Source organism: Chinchilla lanigera, unplaced genomic scaffold, assembly GCF_000276665.1.
Source record: "Chinchilla lanigera isolate Chin_1 unplaced genomic scaffold, ChiLan1.0 scaffold00211, whole genome shotgun sequence".
In the NCBI taxonomy this organism is placed as follows: Eukaryota; Metazoa; Chordata; class Mammalia; order Rodentia; family Chinchillidae; genus Chinchilla; species Chinchilla lanigera.
The window spans coordinates 337,858-354,549 of NW_004955612.1; the positions used below are offsets into that span (position 1 = coordinate 337,858).

At 43.4% G+C, this 16,692-nt stretch overlaps 1 protein-coding gene across 9 annotated transcripts in view; it reads left to right on the forward strand.

Moving 5' to 3' along the window:
• The window catches only part of Ttll5 (tubulin tyrosine ligase-like family member 5), a gene marked incomplete at its 3' end in the record, with an annotated part of 241,514 nt that extends 228,116 nt beyond the window's left edge, over positions 1–13,398 (forward strand). For all 9 annotated transcript variants that reach the window (XM_013510126.1, XM_005414950.2, XM_005414953.2 and 6 more), the window contains 2 exon segments: positions 8,558–8,640; positions 13,277–13,398. In XM_013510126.1, the coding sequence (XP_013365580.1) occupies positions 8,558–8,640; positions 13,277–13,386 (193 nt within the window).
• Between the last annotated feature and the right edge of the window lie 3,294 nt (positions 13,399–16,692).

Genomic DNA, 16,692 nt, shown 5'->3' on the forward strand with positions numbered 1-16,692 from the left:
GTAGAGCGTGACTATTATTAGCCCAGAAACTGAAATTAGATTGAATCCTGACCCTTTACTTAATTGCCTATTGTCTAGAGCTACCCGTAAGTGCCTCTTTCATTCCTTGTAGAATACTGCAAGTAATCTTGAGGTTGTTCTTGGGATTAAATGAGGTAATGTGTTTCTTTGGCGTATGTTTTGTCCGGTAATGCTGCTGGTTGGTAGAGTTGTAATTTCTGCTGATGCTGTTGTTCCCTATTGAAAGAAATCACATTTTTTGTTGTAAGTTGATATTCAAAGTGTGATTTTGTACTAGCTAGCAAGGCTTTGGAAATTAGAACACATTTCTGATTTCCTGAACACTAATAACGCTGAAAAGTTTAGAAGGCAAAGGCTTTGTTTCAAACAAAAGAAGACATTAGATTTGGACCTGGTGACTTCCAGTCAGGTTGGCTCCGCAAGTTCATGCTTTACTGTCGGCCTCTGCTTCAAACATATAGCAAGGGTAGATTGAAAAAAATGAAGAAGAAAGCTACCAGGACATAACTGTGCTTTGAAGTGAAGTAAATATTTCCTTAGCCCCCAAATGCAAACTGCTTTAGAAGCACTAGTGGCAGCCTGGAGTTCAGCTCCCTTAGCCTTTGAGGCCTGAAAATGCCCTACCAGGAAGAGAGCCTAAAGCTAGGCTTATCCCCTGAAAATCAGACTGAGTTTCACCTGGGGGACAATTCTGCCCCAGTGGAGAACATTTGGAATGAATATCAGGGGACATTTCTGGTTGCCATTATTGAGGGGGTGGATCTAGTGCGTAGAGTCTGAGGATGCTTGTGAACATCCTGCCAATCACAGGACATTCCCTCACGAAGAATTCTCCAGCCCCAGATGTCAGTGGGCTCTCCTAATGGGAGACTGGTCCACTGCTTGAGGCTGAGTCCTTATTTAGAGGCAAAGAGCCTTCAGAGCCAGGAAGACAGTGACATACTCATGCGGCTGTTCATGTCTTGGAACTGACTTACGTTTCCTAGTACCACTGAGGCAAGGACCCAGAAATGCCAGTACAAAACCTGGCTCTGGACTACAGACGGGTACAGCTAGCGGCAGCTCTACAGTCTCCAGCCAGGAAGGAGGAATAAGCAAATAGACAAGGGAGAAAATTACTCCTATTCAAAGTGCACCTGCAAACCAAAATCCCAAAACACGTGGATAAATGTCACACTGAGAAATACTGCCAACAAAATCAATCGCTAGAAAATTCTTTATCGATAAATTAACATTTTTTGAACAGTCAGACATGTTACAAATATTATGTGTCTCATAGGAGTCTCTTGAGGAGCATAACATGTGACTGTCAGAAGAGAGACCTAAGGAACATGTGAACAAGCAATAATAGAATTTGCTTTAAAAAAAATAACTAAGAATTTTTCAGAATTAAAGACGATACGAATCCTCAGCTAGAATATTTATTTCATGTACCAAAAGAAATGTACCTCCAGATGCATCATAGCAAAACTCCAGAACATAGAGCGATGTCTCAAAGACTGCCTAAGAGAACACTGACTTTAGTGCAAAGGAGTGTGTGCACAGTGCCCGCAGCTTTTCCTCAGCAGGGCCAGGTGCCAGAGGACAACAGATACTGGCTTCAGGTGTTCAATAATGTGATTTTCATTCGAGACTCTAGAACTTTATACATAGCTGAATTGTCATTCAAGAGTGAAAACAAAATAAAAATAATTTGAGGAGCTCAAAGTCTAAAAATATATACTGTGTACAGAGCTTTGCGAAACAACTAAGAAAGACTACATGAGATAAAAGTGAACCTAGGAGTATTGAATAACGAGAAACCATGAAATGCAACATATTCATAAAAATGTCAACAAATGCTTATGACTGTGAAAATAATTGTTGGTCTTTAAATGAACATAATACACATAGGACAACAAAGACAGAATGCAGGGAATAGGAATATTCAATGAATAGTTGATGTATAGCCAGGTCTATGTCAAGTTCAAGGGCAAGACAAATATTGAATGAGTTTGCACTTTCTTAGGAGAAAAAAATAACTAAATATTTGATATTTAGTTTTCAAACCAACAGAGGGAAGAAAGGGAAATGTAAAAACTATATGAACCCAGTGGAAGGCAGGTAAACAAAAGGATGATAAAGAACAAAAACTAAGAAATAAGTTAAAATATGTGAGTGGTCATAGTAAATGTTTCCATATTTTATACTCTTTTAGTAAAAGAGGTATTTCCAAATTGCACTTCTTTTAAAAGTTCATTTATAAAAAAGACATACCTGAAGTAAAATCTCATGGTAAGGTAGGAAACAAAGGATTGGAAGAATATAAATACTAATCAGAAGTCACCTTGAAGAGCCTGGCACGTACAGACCATGAGAAGATTTGCCTCCTACCATGTCTAGCACACGGAGGGTATTCATGGAATACCTTGGAAGGAATGAATGAAGTTGACAACAAGCAACAGAGAGGATTGCTTCTGAAAAGACTAATCAATAAAAAGAAAGAGCCCATATACATAATTTCTGGAACAAAAAAAAATGTAACCACAACTGCAGTGGAATATATAGTGTGCAGTATATTGATAAAGTGGAATCTTATCCTCTATTACTGGACTAAATGTTTCTTTAATTAGTTTTCAAATCAGGCCCCAGTTAATAATGTTCTAATTGTTATTTTCTCAGAATTAGTGTACTAACTTGTGTTTATGAATCGCATCAATACTCTCCAGACTGATAGATAAAAGGAAGAGGCACCTATATTTGGGAAGGAAAGTTGGAAGATATTTAATCTATGAGTAAATATTTGCTAAGGAATGTCAGAGTACATGTTTATTATGGCTTCTGTCTAGATGCCCCCCTAAGGGCTCATGCAGTCATAGGTGAGGCTTTTTCAGAAGTGGCTGAATCTAGAGTGATTGATTGATTGATGGTGCAGTGCTAGGATTAAGGATGGGTGATTACTAAGTCATTCCACAGATTGGTTTGGCACTGACCTAATCCCAGTAGCCTGGATATAATATAAGGGACATAAAGAGGCTTGTCTTGTCCCTTATTGCTTTGCTACCTTCTGCCCACCACAAACTATTTCTCCTCTGTGATGCCCCTTTGCCATGTGCCATCCTGCCTTGGAGCCAGCCAACTATATACTGAAACCTCTACAGACTGTGAGCTAAATAAACCTTTCCTCCTTTACCTTTCGGTGTCGGATATTTTGGCTCAGCAATGAGAGGAGTAACTAAGATGTTTCTTGTTTTAAGACTCATTTCCTTAACACACTCTTTTGGGATTTCTGTCTCCTTTGGGAACTGAAAGAGTTTGGCTATCACCAGTGTTTGATAAAAATGACCAAGCTTGGGGGTGTTGTCTTTGGGACCTTCACAGACACAGCTAGATATATTTGACTGCAGCCCTATAAAGTCAGAGTTTCTAAAAGCTCTTCTCTTCTCTTCCTGTATAATCTTGAACACTTTCCTTTGTGGGTCCTCCCTTCTACAGGAACGTCATCTCTGATGTGGTGGCATGAATCCAAGATAAACTTCTACTAAACCATTGAACTAGAAAATGTAGTGCCCCTGGGTTAGAGATGTGGAATGCCTTGAAAGAACCTGAAGGGAAATAATACCGCACCACTCTACAGTTAACCTGGTGAAGTAATGAACAAAACAGACCTTAAAGAGGGGCTGTAACTTTCAGAAAAGTTTCCACAGATCAAAATAATGAGAAGAGAGAACAGAGGAAACCACAAATAGAGGAAATGAAGATCCACAGAAAAAGCACATCAGAAGCATTGCTGGCAAAATGGATAATGTGGCTATTGCTTGTCAGACCCTGCTGACTGGAGATATGTCACCTCAGCTGGCGGTGTGGTATGGCCTTGACGCCAGCAGAAGTCCTGGCCAGCCATGTGATTGGCTTATATTCCCCAAACAGAGACTTGCACTAGAAGAAACCTGTCAAAATGATAGATGCAGGAAATAGTTCATGTTATAGGGACATTATTTGAAATATATCATTGAGCAATTTCTTTGAACCCCTAAAAGAGCTGTTCCCTCCAAGTAGGAATAATGGGCATATCAGGCTGTTTCTTAGACCTTAGAAAAATGGAAAAGGTAACAGGTGTGGAACAAATCAATCAAATTCTGGGCTAGGAAGTGCACATTTAATACTGTAGATGCTAACTGCAGGCAAGTCCTCAGGGGAAATGTGGCCTTAATTGGAGGGAGTGTATCAATATTAATGGAATTCTTTTAATTCTTTGTTGCTACTATACATGGCCACATTTCTTATTATAGCTTTTAAGTGGCTAAGTTTATCTGGCAGCAGTTTTTGAAATTCATGGATAGAGAAGGGCCTAAATGAGGTCCATTCCAACCAAGGTGTAGTAAGCATCTAACTCTCAAGCTTTCACCTCATGACACTTTCCATCTCCAGGATGCCTACAACATTTCAAGCAAGCACAGGTCAGGACTAGATGCATCTACTGTTCTTCTTGGCTCTACACCCTTAACTTGTGTAATTTCAAATTAATGATACTTTATTGCTCCAGCTTTTCATTATTTTGCCTTTAAAGCCTTTGATACTTTAATAATTCCAATTTTTCTTGAGTTCATCTTTAGTCCCTTCATATTCCATGTGTACTATCATTAGAAAATATCGTGCCTCAAATACTCATTTAACTATGCACACTCAACTATTGAGAGAGAAGAACAATGATAATTTCATAAAGTGGCTGATCCATTTGCTATTCCATGAAGACTAAGATGGGAGGGAGATGCTATTTCTTCAGGCAGTCACAGTTCCCATGAGCCTTTCTTACAGGAAGAGCATCCCATCATACTGTTATTCTCATATGCACAGATGCACATTTGGTACAACGCATCCCCCTAAGACAAGACACCTGCTTCATTTGAGACCCAGCTGAACAATGATTCATTTTGACACTGCAGAAAAGATATATTTATTAAGTGATAGTTCATCAGTCTCCAGTGAGACCTTTCTCTTTCTCAGGGATCAAAAGCAATTTTGACTGTGAGCTTTCTGCCTTGTAGGTTGCCAGCTAATTACCTCTCAGTGTTAATAGAAAATTGCTATTAACTTCCAGCTTCTAAATGTGGCCATTCTTTTATAGCTTAGCACTAATATTCCATACTGATACTGGAGTCAGTGAGTCATCCAGTGAGATATTTCTGTACATTAATAGGCCTGTAGTGAATGCAGAGTGCTGATCAATTTTATTGAGTAAACATGACAATATTACCAATAGTTTGTTTAGCTCTCAGTATGTGTTTTACATTCACCATCTCTTTTAATCCTCAACAACCCCAGGAAGAGGTCCTGTTCCCCTGATGTTACAGCATAGTACCTGTCTGAAAGAGCCCAGGAAATGTCTCCATAGCTTTCTGTGTATATATGTGTCCCAGGAAAGCAGCAGAGTCATTGCAGAGCCACGTGCAAATGAGCATACCAACTACAGACCAGTTCTCCTCCAGGAGTGGGCTGTCCAGAAGTTGGGATATATTTTCCCGAGGAAATGATGCTGTCACAAAAGCATATTGACCAGTGAGTGTCTAAAGCAGGTATAACCAGCCTAAGCCATACTGCTCACCACTGTTGCCATAGAAAAGTCCGCTCGAGGATTTCCCCATTGACTGCTGTGGACACATTTCTCCATTGGAGAGGGAGTGGAAACCCATGCTAGAACAGGAGCATCATGAGATTCCACTTCTGACTCGGCTGGCTCCAAGGCTGTGTGGGCAGTTGGGAGGAAGGAGAAGTGAGTGGAACTGGCACAGGGGCTGAAGGGCAGGAGACTAGGGGTGCAGAACAGAATACGTACGACCTGTGAGGGTGAAGTTCTTGAGAGGAGAGGAAGACGGCCAGAGAGTTGGGGACCTACGACTCGTTGGGCCTAACACCCACTGTCTCTGCCTGCCTACTGACATCTCCATGGCTTTCTGTGAAACTGAGACCAGGCTTATGGCTTTTCCCTACTCAGCTGCTTCTAAAGCAAACATAGTGGGCCTAAGGGTTTTAGCTTCTATGAAGGGAAGAGCCCCTTCTAGGCCTTCCAGAACTTTCCTTTCTCACTTGGACCCAAAGAGCAAATATCAGTCAGCAGTCACTGTGGGTGGGTTTGTGGGCCCATAAGGGCTGAAATAAGATACATAAACATTTCAGATGTAGCCAGCCAAGGTGAGACTTGTGGAAAAAAAGTGAGGAATAATCAGCTCCTTTATCTCTTCCTGTCTCTATGAGTCTTCTGTCTTCTAGCTGGGGGAGGGGAGGGACCAGAGGGCAAAGGCCATAGGATGACAGTTTAGTATCCTTCACGTCAAGGATGGCAGTGTCCTCCAGGGCCGTGTCTCTCTGAGAGCTGTCGGAACCACTGGGGAACCTAAAGCTCAACTTGCCTCTCCAAACGCACCTCCTACCACCTCTTCTTTACTGAGTGCTGCCTCCCTGTCTTCTCTGCTGCGGGGAATCATCTCTACACTCCTGGAAAACCCTGTGTTTTCAGACCGTATCCCAGACCCACTGAATCAGTATCTGTACAGAAAGGTCCTGGAAAACTGATTAACAGGGTGACCACCAGGTAGTTCTATTGAGGAAATTTGGCAAACACTGCCTGACTGCCCGCCCACGGCCCCCTTTGCTGATCTTCAAAGGTTCCCAGGACATTTCTAAGCCCCTTCTAGGCTCAGAACCATTGCATGTACCATTTCTTCCTGAACAGGCTCTTTCTTGCTCCCTTCTTATGATGTGACTGAAATGGTTTCCTCAGAAAGACCATTCATGACCACTTCTTGCCATCGAAGCCAGACTCCCCTCATTTATTCTCTCCTAACCTCTGTGCATTTATCATAGTTTGTGTCATATTCATTTGCTTTAATGTCTACGCCCAGCCACCAGTACCAAGCAAATACAGGAATGCTTCATATTTTTATGTGAGAGAATGAGTGGAAAAACTGTGTTGGAAGAGGGATACTGAAGGTGGGTTGGATGTTGCTCAAAAACAAAGAAATGAACATGTGAAAGTTTTAATCTCTCAAGTAAATTTTTACATGTCAATTGAAATCAAGTTGATGGGATTGTCTTGGTTACTCTTGTCATTACTGAGACAAAATACCTGACACCCAAAGTTAAAGGGGGAAAGGTTTATTTAGCTCACAGTTTGTACGGGTTTCAGTTCATAAAGGGCTGGCTCCAGGGCAAGGTGGCAGAGGAGAAACAGTTCATGGAAGGCAGAAGGTTGAAGGCAAGCAAGAGGCAAGACAAGCCTCTTTCTATTCCTCGTGTTACATCCAGGCCACCAGGGCTAGGGCAATACCAAACCAATCAGTGAACTGATTTAGTAATCACCCAAGCCCTAACCTTAGCACTCTTAATCCCAGCATGGCACCATAAATCAATCATACATTCTAGATTCCACCACCTCTGAAAAGCCCCACCCATGACTATATGAAGCTTTGGGGGCACATCTAAACACAAGCCACAACAGGGCCCAACAAGGAAATATATTTATGGGTGTACTTGATCTGATTCCTTACAAGATCTCTGTCTTTGCAAAGCTTAGATTCTAGCAAGGATGACAAATCTGAAGCAACCACAGATATAATTTCATAGTTATAATTTTGATAAATGCAATGAAAGAATTACAGAGACCTGCAAGAGCTTCTAGCAGAAAGACTTGACACAGTCTGTAGGCCATCAAATGGTCCATAATTTGGGAAACTTTGCCCAAAGAATCAGTTATGCTCTGCCCTGCCTCCTGTCAAAGTTGGCATGAGGGGAGGGAGGTGCAGTGAAACAGTTTCTCAGCCTCGGCACAACTGGCACTTTGTACTAGTTAATTCTTTGTTTTGAGGCACTGTCCAATGCTTAGCAACATCCTTGGCGTCTACCCTGTAGCACCCACAGTTGTCTTGACGTTGCCAAATGTCCACGGCTGGGAGAAGGTGTGACAAAATCTGACCCTCCTCCCTTCCCCAGTTGGGAACTACTTTGGTACATAAAACTTGGTTTTTAAAAAATGTGTCTTCTAGCAGGCATAGTAGCACACACTGGCAATCCCAGAATTCTGGGAGGCTGAAGCAAGTAAATCCCAAGTTTGAGACCAGTGTGGGCAATTTAGTGAAAAAGGAAGGGATAGGTCTTGGGGTGTATGAAGGCTCTGAGTTCAGTCCCCAATATGGAAGGGAGGGAGGGAGGGAGAGAGGAAGGAAGGGTCTTCTTACAATTTACCTAAAGCAGTAAAGCATACCAGGTATTTATTCGCTAAACAAGTCTGAGTGCCTGGCACTGGAGACACAGCAGAGAACTAAAACCTGTGTTTTCCTAAAGCTGCATTCCAGTGGGGGCAGTGGATAGTCAACTTTGAAATACGTACTATTTCAGAAGAAGGGGATTAGTTGGTCATATGTTGGTCATTTGAACAGAGTCTTGGAAGAATAAGGGATGAGCTACATGAGAGGGAAGACCGAGAGCAGGAGGGAAGGCCATGAGGGTCTGTGCCGATCTCGCCTTCCGACTGTGTCTGACGCGTGCCTTTGTGTTGCAGAGGGGCCTGCGCAGAAGGGCAGCTGAGCGAACTCCAGAGTGGCCTTAATTCTGCAGCCTTTGTGCCCATCCCCAGCTCCACAGGTGAGTGGCAGTGGCTCCTCCTCATGGGACAGCAGGAAGGCGGGGAGTGGCTTGGCACGTTCTCTCTTCTGCCTCTGACTGGAGCTCCAGGTCAAAGAACCCAGTGTCCAGACTCCTAAAGCATTAGCAGCTGGGCATTTTTGTTCCATTGTTCTTTAAAGTAATGTGCCAGCCTAGGCTAGGCATTTTGTAGAACTAGTTTGGGGTAAGTGAAATTTCATCTGGTAAATGCTGCTACATTTGCCGCATTTAGTGACAATGCTCTGTATCTGACTGGTCTTTCAGCATTTCTATAGTATTTCCACCCACTGGAGCTCTTTTTTAAGCCTCACAGCAGCCACTGTGAAGTGGATCTTGTCATCCTCCTTGCATGAGGAAACTGAGGCTCTGAAATTGAGGGCCTTCTGGAAGGTTGCAAGTGGATGCAAGTACAGTCTGTTGTTTGACCAAGTCAGGTCAGGCTAATGTCACAGTCAGTGGACAGGGTCTGATGCATACATGTAAGTTAGGCAACAGTGGGCCAGGGATAGTTTTCTACATGTGGTAATTCATAAAAACATATTAAGTAATCATTAGAAAGGAAGTCACTCTGATTCAATTCAACAAATAATGATTATTGAGAGAACCACGCCGGGCACTGAGGAGCACACAGGGTATGCAAGATGGTTTCTGCTCTCAGGCAGCGTACGTACTCGGAGACAGAAATGACAGCAGAGCTTTGTGTGGTGACACACACCTGTAATCTCAGTGCTCTGGAAGGCTGAGGCAGGAGGATCACAAGTTCCTAACCTGAACAGCTTAGACCTGTCTCAAAAGAGATAATAATAATAATAAGTAGGAGAAGGAATAATTTGAAAAAAGGACTGGGGATGTAGCTCAGTCAGAAGACCCTGGCTTAGTCCCCAGTAGCATTAAACAGGTGGAAAAGAAGGGAAGGGGTGGAGGGAGGGAAGGACCCGGGAGCAGCAAGGAGTATGCTACAAGTAAGTTCGGGGATCCTTGGGAACTGGGGACACGGAGAACAAAGGCAGGTGAGATGACTGCGCATGTGCTGTATTAGGCTCAAAAGTTCTAAATGCTTTATGTGTAGCAGCTCATTTGTCCACTAAACAGGTTTGAATGTAAGGGCCGTGTTGTGTTCCCCTTTTTATGGCGAAAGCTCATGAAACGTGCCAGTGCCTTTCAGTTCATACATGGCCAGGCAGCATTTGGCCCCAAGGAGTGGAGCTCAGGTCTCTGGGGCTTGGAGGTTTCCTAGAGGAAGAGACCGTGCAGCTGAGATGGAATGTGGCCTCCTCTGTCGGGAGAGGGAAGGAGTGGGCAAAAGGAGTTCCGGGAGGCAGTCTCCGTGCTTGCAGGGTCCATAAAATGTCCTGTATTCTGCAAGCCCCCTGCTCCATGTGGCTGGGGACAAAGTAGCAGAGCCAGTTTATGAGCCACACATGTAGGAACCTTGGTCACTGTTCTGACAGCAGTGAGGAGCTCTCAAGGAGTTCCGGCAGGGGTGCAGAAGTGTAGAAGATGGTGCATGTAATGTACCTTAAAATGGTCACAAGATCTCCAGGCGCCCGGTGGCTTGGCTGTGTTGTGAGGAGAATTATACATGTCTTATAGGTTTATTGTGAGGTTCTGTAAAGCAGTGCACACAGAAGGGCTCTGTATCTACACCCAGGTCAGGTAATACTAATATTCTGATAAAAGTGTAAAGATTTGTTCTCTCTTTAAGTTTTAGAGCCTAGAATTGAAGGAATATTAGATAGGTAGTATACTCATGCCCTCCCCACCATAAAACTACTAGACCATCACACTGGGTTTTGGGTCGCTGTTTTTGTGGTGCTGGGGAGGGAACCCAGGACCTCGCACGTGCTAGGCAAGTGCTCCGCTGCTGAGGTACAGTCCTAGCCTTTAGAACATGGCAGTTATTTTCTAGAGGTAAAGTTTCCTTGGAACTGTGGAGGAGAAGTGTGATGGCTGTGGGAACCCTGGGGGACTTTAAAGGAGATATAGTATTGAGAGCCCTTCAGCGTTCCAAGTTTGTGTAAGCTGAAGAAGTTCACAAAGCCTGGAAGCTTCAGGAAGCCCTGACTACTTCATTTGCACATCTACTTGGTGGCTATTGAATTGAACTCTGCATGCGCTCTGGCTGAGGCCACCAGAAATGTGAAAGGTGGGTGGGTCACACATGCAGCATCTTGGCTGTGAATGGACACCAACTGACTCTTAATGACAAAATTTGGAAGATTTTATCATAATCAGAATGAATTTGGCATCCACATAAAATTGTACGGCAGAGAGAACTTATACATCTCCCTGGCTTCTAAAACTGACCTTTTCCTCCTACATCTACGTTAATGTAACAAGCAAATTTTTTTTATTTTAAAGAGAATTAAAAAAAAAAAAAACAACAACATAGACAAAAACAAAACAAAGCAAAAACAAAAATGATACAGGGTTTCAAAACAATGATAGGAATTAATAGTAATTATTATATTACATATTGTTATCTTCAGTGAAGTTGCTCAGATTACCAGATTAAGAATGCAAGATTGATCAAACCATTAAAGAGAATAAAAAATAATTTTAAAAAACACGCTAGACATGATGGTAGGAATTCACCAATGTTGTTATAACAAATTATTCTTACTGTGCTTGGGAAGCTTGTTATTTACTGCTTTTGTCACCTAATGACTGTGCCTCTAAATACCTTTGAATTTGTTCTACTCTGTGAGTCTTTTGGTGTTTCTGACCCTTAGTTAGAGAAACACCAATGGGTTAGACACAGTAGCACATGCCTGTAATTCTAACGCTCAGGAGGCTGAGGCAGGAGGATCACCAGAAATTCAAGGTCAGCCTGAACAGTAGAGTGAGACCCTGTCTCCAAAAAAAAAAAAGAAGGAAAGAAAGACCAATGGGCATGATACAGCAAGGGTCAGGCATTCCTGTAATTCCCATAAATGTTGTACCTGCACAGCATTGGTGACTAACTCTTACAGTTAGTTGTACAACCAGTAACTTCCTGGCATGTCAGTGTTTCACCTAACAGACACTGTGTTTTCTGTAGTACAATTAGATTTAAAACAGTGATTCTAGAAGTTCAGAAGGGTGCCTTAGGAAAAGGGCAGGGCTGGGTTATCAGGAGCAACATTTTTCTTAAAACCTAAGACAGAACAACTCCCATAAGAAGTCAGAAAGTTTACGTTTCTTGGGACTTGGTATCTGTGTCTAAATAGGCGTCCACGAACCATCTCCGAAGGATACTTAGTCCCTGTCTCACCCAGTAAAGTCAGTTGGTTAAATACATTACTAATGAGTCCGCAAACGCAGCCAGTGTCTGTTTCCTTTCACCTTTCTCCTGTCTGGCCTCCGAGGCTGTAACATACGCGGCTTTATTCCTTGGACAGTGTGATTGTAAGGTGGTGGTTTGTCGTAACACAGAGTCCTTTGCTGCTGGCTGTGGGCTCGTTACATTCTTTTTATTGCGAGCATCGGAGGAGACAGTGAATGTGGAACCCCTTAGCAGAGAGTGCCTGGAATGCTCTGTGAACACTTTCCCGGACTTCTCTACCTTGGGCTGTATAGTCTTCGTTTGCTATGCAAGGGAAGGGGTAGAGTCAGCAAATTTGGAAATTGGAGAAGGAAGCTGGAGCGAGGGCCATTGGCCCAAGGCCAAAGTCATTGGCTTTCCCTCTTTGTAACCATCGTGTTCATTCTTCTTGAGTTCTGAGGTGAACTAAAATAGCAGAGAGCAGCAGATTAGATAACTGACATTTCTCTCGTGCTGGTTTGATAATGTCATCTGCCAGTATTGTACGGGTCTGAAGCCACACAGCTGCCCTGTCCCTGCCCCAAGCTCCTGACTACACCCTTCCCATCCTGGGTACAGCTTCTTCCTGCCTCCCCCACCCGCCCTGATTTTTAAGCTCTCGTGTTGGTCTGTCTTTGGAGGAGAGAGCTGCACTGCCTTGACAATCAGTGACAGATTTCATTTATAAGAAATAAGGAGCAGTGTTCATGGTGAATGTGTGTTTTGGGCCCCAGTGAAATGCACTGTGGCTTTGTGCACAGTGGGTGAAAGGGCAGCAGCTCGTCAGGGTGGCCGTGCCTGCCCGTGTCACTACGTCTCTGTGACTGCAAAAGTGATATAAAGGAAACCCTTTGGCACTTTGACCCCACGGACGTAGGAGCCACTTTAACTTTCAAATAAATTTTTTGCCTGGCAGCTCTCAATGGAATGATCTATTTTCATCATCAGATTCTTATTTCTTTTTCAGTGTATGAAGTATAGTTGGGGAAGCCACTGTGTCTGCCAACTCTGCAGATAGATTGGAAATAAAAATAAGCAAAGCTCTTGAGGTGCTTGCTATAGTGTTCTAGGCCCTTTACTGTTCCCCCAAACCTTCTTCTTTCCCCGGGGCCAGGACAGGAAGAATTTGTGTTGATGACCCTGCCCACTCTTCATATGCCGTTAGAGAGCAAAGAGACCATGGATTTGGTGCTGGGCAGGAGGCAGGGTGGGAGGACGGCGTCTATGAGAATGACAGTCTTCCTTACCTAGTGCTTTTGGATTTTATTTCTTGTCCTTTGGGCCAAGATCAATGTAGTCTGAAGTAGGCATTTTTTTTTTCCATTTTTTCAGGATCTTTGGAAGTTCCCCAAGTTATTTTCGCCAGATCCAAACCCTTACCCACACAATCTGGAGCCCTTGCTACAGTTATAGGACAGAGAAAATCAAAGTCGATGAAGTAAGGGCAATTTAAGGTAATAGTAAGAATAAGAGCATATTTTTATTGTTACTGCTTTTTGACTTTATTCCACAGGAAGAGACTTAGTGTAGCTATCAAGAGAAGGGAGAGTTTGTCAGACTGACAGAGCGTGTGCTTATCATGAGCCTCTTCGCTCAATCCCCAGCATCACCAATTAGAAAAATAAAAATAAAAATAAAAAAGACAGTGAAGTTGAGTCTTAAAGTGCAGAGACTATCCAAAACCACTGGTTAAAAGTTTAGCTGTAAACAGCTTGCTCCTATATTAACCTACCAGTAGGTGGCGCTGTGGCAGTAAGAAATTTCTCTACCATTATTAGAGGCTTTTGTTTCAAAATATGGGGTCTTTGAGACAAATAAAAGAAACTAAAGCTATAGTAATTGACTTGTCACAGGTAAGGTGAAAGAGAATGTATGGGAAAACAGATTTTAAAGATGAAGATGCAGTTGTCTCTGAAGAATTTATTATCAAAGAAGGATTTTAGACAGGTAGTTTGTGAACTGGACTTCCAATTAATGGGGAGGTAAAGAAGGAACAAAAAACCTTTTTTAAAATTTTTGGTGAGGTTGGCTAATTATACTTTTTTCTGAGTTATTTAAAATAAACATACTATAAATTGGCAGCAAAACAAACTAGAAACCCCATCTCCCACCTACCCAAAAGTCATGTGTTGAAGTAATTGTCAGACTTGGTCTTGTAAGCTGTATCTATGCTTCACTCATGCTGCCCTAAGTATTTTGTTCCCAGCTGTGGCCTTTAGAACTTTCCAGAAAATTCTGTGAAACTTCAAGGCTATGATAAATCCTTTCCCCTTACTTTCTCCTACATAAAAAAAGTTAATGGCACACCTGCTATGAAATTAATATTCTTCTTACCTCTGGGGAATACTTATAAACTTATTTGAGAAGTATTATGCATTAAAATACCCCAGGAGAGCAAAAGAGGGAAGAAAATTATTTACCCACCACAGGGTTCATTTATATTGGATCAGAAAACTTCAAATATCTTTCCCCAGCCCATTTAAGCTCTTGCCAGAAAGGAATGAGAAGGGAGACAGGAACACCAAATCCATGGCTTGATCATCTACCAAAAGGTACCAGAGAACTGAAAACAGAGTTCTATAGGGACACTTCGCCAGTGGTCCCTGAGTGCTTATACTAAGCAGCCAACCCTATAAGGAACAATTCATAAAATACAGAAAACTAAATACAGTGAGAAGGTCAGTATTTACTTCAGAATACTGGCAGCTAGAAGGATGAATGTGATGTTAAGCTCCAAACCAAACTGATGGCCTGCCAAGCAGTGCTCATGTCCATCCATTTCCAGGACTACGAGACTTGGACCTGCCAGGTTTTTTGTTTGTTTGTTTGTTTGTTTTGGTACCGGGAGTCAAACTCAGGACCTTGCACTTGCTAGGCAGGCACTTGTGCCACTGAGCTATATCCTCAGCCCTTCTGCCACAGTTTTAACATCACTTGCCCCAAACCTCGCTCATTAGTCTCCCTCACAGTCCACCTTGATCATTACCAAAGAAGCCTTGGGAAAGAGCCTGTCTCTCAGCTTACAAATCTCTCTGGTTAACCCGGCCCACCGAGCTCGTGCTGTGTGTAAGCAGGGCTGGCTGAGGCTGATCTTTGTGATCAGCTGAGGCAGGGAAACAATAAGCCAGATGTGTGTGCATTGTGGGTCAGGGAGACTTGTGAGCCAGTGTCCATGGCACAGGGTAACTCGGGGAAAGCCCAGAGATGACCCAACAGCCTGCCACGCAGCAGATGGCAGCGGGCCCCTTCCCCAGGAGCAGGGAGTTAGGCAGTGTTGTGACTTGTGTCTAGACATCCCCCCAAAGCATCATGCAGTCATAAGTGGGGCTTCTTCAGAGCTTGCTGGATCTAGAATGTGTGATGCTAGGGTGAAGGGCGTGTGATTACTAGACTAGTCTGTTGACTGGGTTGGTACCCACGCTAAGCCAGGTAGCCTAGATAGAATATAAAAGGGGCAGAAAGAAGCTGCAATTGTCACTTGTGGCTTGTTGTTGCTATTGCCTGCTTTGCTGTCTTCTGCCTGCTGTAAACCCTTTCTGCTCTGTGATGCCCTTCTGCCATGCTACCGTGCCTTGGAGCCAGGAAGTGAAGCCTCTGCAGACTGTGAACCAAACAAACTTTCCTCCCTTAATTTGTGAGTGTTGGGTATTTTGTCTCAGCAAACAGAAAAAGTAACTAAGACAGGCAGTTTACACAGCAAGGCAGCAGAACCCCAGAGGTCACATCCCAGCACCCTGAGATACGCTTTCCTTCTGTTGTGAATGCAGCGTAGACAACACAGGTCCCTTCGACGACAGTGTCAAGCGAGTCTCGTCACCAGCTCTGCCAGTCCTGAAGCTTTGCATGTAAGGGTTCAGGCGGCAGTCAGGTTAGATCAGAGGATTTGCAGCGTGTTTGTACAGCATGTCATACGATGCTGGGGAAACATCAGTGGTCCTTATCAAAGAACTGAGCAAGCTGTGCTTAGGGACTAATCTCACTAAGACCCTTCCGTGCTGCTGCGAGCAAGCGTCAGATTTCAATGCAGACATTGTTCTGTTGGCTTACACTGGGTATTGTCCATCTGACTCAAATTCATGAATATCATATTGACTGTACAATATAATTATACATACTGTATATAATATACATTATATTGACTTTGTTTTCTGTAGTCTTGATGCTCAGGCATTTGTGGATCTTACAGTCCACCCAGGGCTAGCTCACTCCTGAAGACAATAATCACTTCCCCATGAGTGAGCCTTTATATGCAGACCAACCAGTCCTGAATCTGTACCCTCTCTGGAATCTCCCTGTAAGTCTCCCACACCAAGCCCCTCTGCCCTGACCATTCCAAGGCAAGGCAACTAGAGACTACCTCTGGAATTCCAAAGCCTGCTAGAATCACTCAAATTTGCCAGTCCTGACCTGCTTGCTGGCTCAGCCGTGCCTTTACCCAGGAAGCCCCGGTAAAGGCTGTGGCCGAAACTTTCCCTCCACTCCCTGCCTTCTGTCTGACACTGCTTTCTCTGTGACCAGTGACTGTGTGGCATGCAGTGTGACCACCCTCTCTGGGACCTGTGAATGTAATCAGCTTCTAGTCTTCTCCCAAACCTCTCTCCCTTTTCCTCCTGTGGCCGCACTGACTTCACCATACTGTATCCACCCTGAAGATTCATGGGAAGAATACCTTTAACATGCAGTACCAGCGAGCAACAAAAATACAGATTAGTTTACATCACCCAGTTCTGGGCCACTATCAGAGCACT